The 889-nt window shown below is 30.0% G+C and overlaps 1 protein-coding gene across 1 annotated transcript in view; it reads right to left on the reverse strand.

The window, feature by feature from the left end:
• Positions 1 to 681, reverse strand: part of LOC108692442 (probable ATP-dependent RNA helicase DHX35) — an 18,907-nt gene extending 18,226 nt beyond the window's left edge. The window contains exons 1-2 of the mRNA XM_018200686.1: positions 605 to 681; positions 113 to 324 (exon numbers count right to left, since the gene is read on the reverse strand). Of these exons, the coding sequence (XP_018056175.1) occupies positions 113 to 324; positions 605 to 632 (240 nt within the window). The 5' untranslated portion in view covers positions 633 to 681. The remainder of the gene's footprint in view (positions 1 to 112; positions 325 to 604) is intronic.
• Between the last annotated feature and the right edge of the window lie 208 nt (positions 682 to 889).

An 889-nucleotide genomic window follows, 5' to 3' on the forward strand; every position in this document is an offset into this window, starting at 1 on the left:
TATATATATATATATATAGAGTTTGATGAAAGTGAAAAAAAAAGTTTTAGTGCAAACTGCGATTCAGTGTAGCGATAGAACAAGACACATTAAATATTTGATTGAGTTTTACCTGAGGAATTTGTGTACTTTTACCACAGCCTGTTTCACCGACTAACACCAATGTCTGGTATTTCTCCAACAAGTAAATAATATGATCTTTGTTTTTGAATATAGGCAATCGTTGACGTTGCATGTCAAGCGCGAGCGAATGATGTGCATTGTAAACAAATTGTGTTGATGAATGGGCATCAATGTCAGGTCTATCCTCCTGCCATGTGCTATCTGATTAATAAAGTGAATAAATAAACTTGATTAGTAATTGACATCTCACAAATTTTATTTTACAAATAAAACTTTTGCATATTTCGTGTGTTAAATTAAATTTAGTTAAATTGAATAGTAGACGAACTATCGAATTGCAAACTATTTTTCGCTCAAAATGGCAGTTAAATAATTGTTATTCATTAGCATATTTCGATATAATCCACAATAAACGTTGAAGACAACTTGATCTAATGAAATTGTAACAATATAAATACACGAATGAATGACATAACCTTACCCGGCTTGGAGAAAAGCAGCCGAAACATCTTTGGAGTTTAAAACAACTTTGATAGAAGACTTATATTTACATATATGTATACTAGTTAAATGAAAAAATACAGATAATATAAATAAAGTCAAAATAAATACAATTCTATATCAATACCGTAAGAGGCGTCTAACAGCTGCTAATAGCGTCTAATGTATGTATGTACACACCATGCATATCATGATACAAACTATAGCAAGTTTTATGGCAGTCCATTAGATGGCTCTTTTCATAGTTATATATATATATATATAT

This window comes from Atta colombica, unplaced genomic scaffold (genome assembly GCF_001594045.1).
Source record: "Atta colombica isolate Treedump-2 unplaced genomic scaffold, Acol1.0 scaffold70, whole genome shotgun sequence".
NCBI classification, from domain to species: Eukaryota; Metazoa; Arthropoda; class Insecta; order Hymenoptera; family Formicidae; genus Atta; species Atta colombica.